This window comes from Corvus brachyrhynchos, unplaced genomic scaffold (genome assembly GCF_000691975.1).
Source record: "Corvus brachyrhynchos isolate BGI_N302 unplaced genomic scaffold, ASM69197v1 scaffold96, whole genome shotgun sequence".
NCBI lineage: Eukaryota > Metazoa > Chordata > Aves > Passeriformes > Corvidae > Corvus > Corvus brachyrhynchos.
In genome coordinates, this window is record NW_008238370.1 from 141364 (window position 1) to 142852 (window position 1489).

General features: G+C 68.7%; 1 protein-coding gene across 1 annotated transcript in view; it reads left to right on the forward strand.

Annotated features, from left to right (window-relative positions):
• Positions 1–453: 453 nt before the first annotated feature.
• PSMC5 (proteasome 26S subunit, ATPase 5) overlaps positions 454–1489 on the forward strand; it is a 14295-nt gene continuing 13259 nt past the window's right edge. Inside the window, exons 1-2 of the mRNA XM_008635247.2 lie at positions 454–570; positions 702–749. Of these exons, the coding sequence (XP_008633469.2) occupies positions 508–570; positions 702–749 (111 nt within the window). The 5' untranslated portion in view covers positions 454–507. The remainder of the gene's footprint in view (positions 571–701; positions 750–1489) is intronic.

Genomic DNA, 1489 nt, shown 5'->3' on the forward strand with positions numbered 1-1489 from the left:
GTGGTGACAGCAGTGTGTGCCCGGCCCCGGCCCCGGCCCCTGGCTGGCCTCACCCGGTGCTGCCCCCCAGGTGACCCTGCGCTACAACGTGCCCCCCCCTCCCAGCACGGGGGCATTTGAGCTGCGGGTGCAGACGGAGCCGCTGCCGGGCACACAGACCCCCCAGTTCCTCCTCCGGCTCTGGGCACGGTAGGGACGGGGCTGTCCCGGGTTTGGGGGGGACAGGAGCAGCCAGGGAGGGAGGGAAGCCAAGCCCACCCCGGGGCTCTGTCCTTGCAGGTACAGCGGGGAGCGTCCTGTCACCAATATGGTCGTCATCGAGGCCAAGCTGCCATCGGGCTACAGCCCGGACAAGAAATCCGTGGTGGAGGTGAGGAGCCCCCCAGGGGGTAGGGACGGGGCTGTCCCGGGTTTGGGGGGGACAGGAGCAGCCAGGGAGGGAGGGAAGCCAAGCCCACCCCGGGGCTCTGTCCTTGCAGGTACAGCGGGGAGCGTCCTGTCACCAATATGGTCGTCATCGAGGCCAAGCTGCCATCGGGCTACAGCCCGGACAAGAAATCCGTGGTGGAGGTGAGGAGCCCCCCAGGGTGGTCAGGGGAGAGCTACCCCATCCCACAGGTGCCTGCCCCTCGGGCGCTGTGGGACACGGAGGGACACACCCAGGGAGTGGCTGTGGCCCTTCCTGAGCCGTGTCCCTGCAGCTGAAGATGCACAGCCTGGTGAAGAAGGTGGAGGTGCAGCCCGACCAGGTGACCATTTACCTGGAGCAGGTGAGAGGGGGGCAGGAGCAGGAGCCCTGGGACCAGGGGGATTTCCCCACGGTGGGTGGCTGCACCTCCCCCCTGCGCTGTCTCCACAGCTGAGCAAGCAGGAGGAGACCTTTTCCTTCCGAGCCCAGCAGGACTTCCCGGTGAGCAACCTCCAGCCGGCCACCGTGTCCCTGTACGACTACTACGAGACAGGTGAGCCCTGCGGGGCCGTGTCCCCTGGCCCTGCTGCCACCCCGGCGGCCCCCGTGGCTCAGTGGGGTCTGGCTGAGCTCCCAGCTCACCCTGATGAGCTTTGGCTCGTTCGGGGAGCAGCTCCTCCCACCCCATGGTCACCACCCCTCCCTTGCAGGTGACCGTGTGGACGTGGCCTACACCGCACCCCCCAGCTCAGGTAGGGGCTGAGCCTGCCAGGCCAGGGGTCACCCCACCCTCGGGACCCTGATGGGGACCCAGCCACCCTGGATGGCCACCCTGGGCTGTGCTGAGCCCCGGGGGATGGAGGAGCCCATCCTGGAGTCCCGCACTGATTGTTGGGGGTTTGCTGGCCAGAGCTGGGAGCAGAGGCCAGGGAGGGCCCAGGTGTCCAGGCTGGGGGTGCAGAGAGGTGCTGTGCCTCTCTCAGGAGCCCCAGCCCCCATCAGCCCTGGCCTTCCTCCAGCCACCCCCTGGAGCTCCCCACGCCGGGGTTTGGGGTCACACAGGGGCTGGGGCTCAGCCAG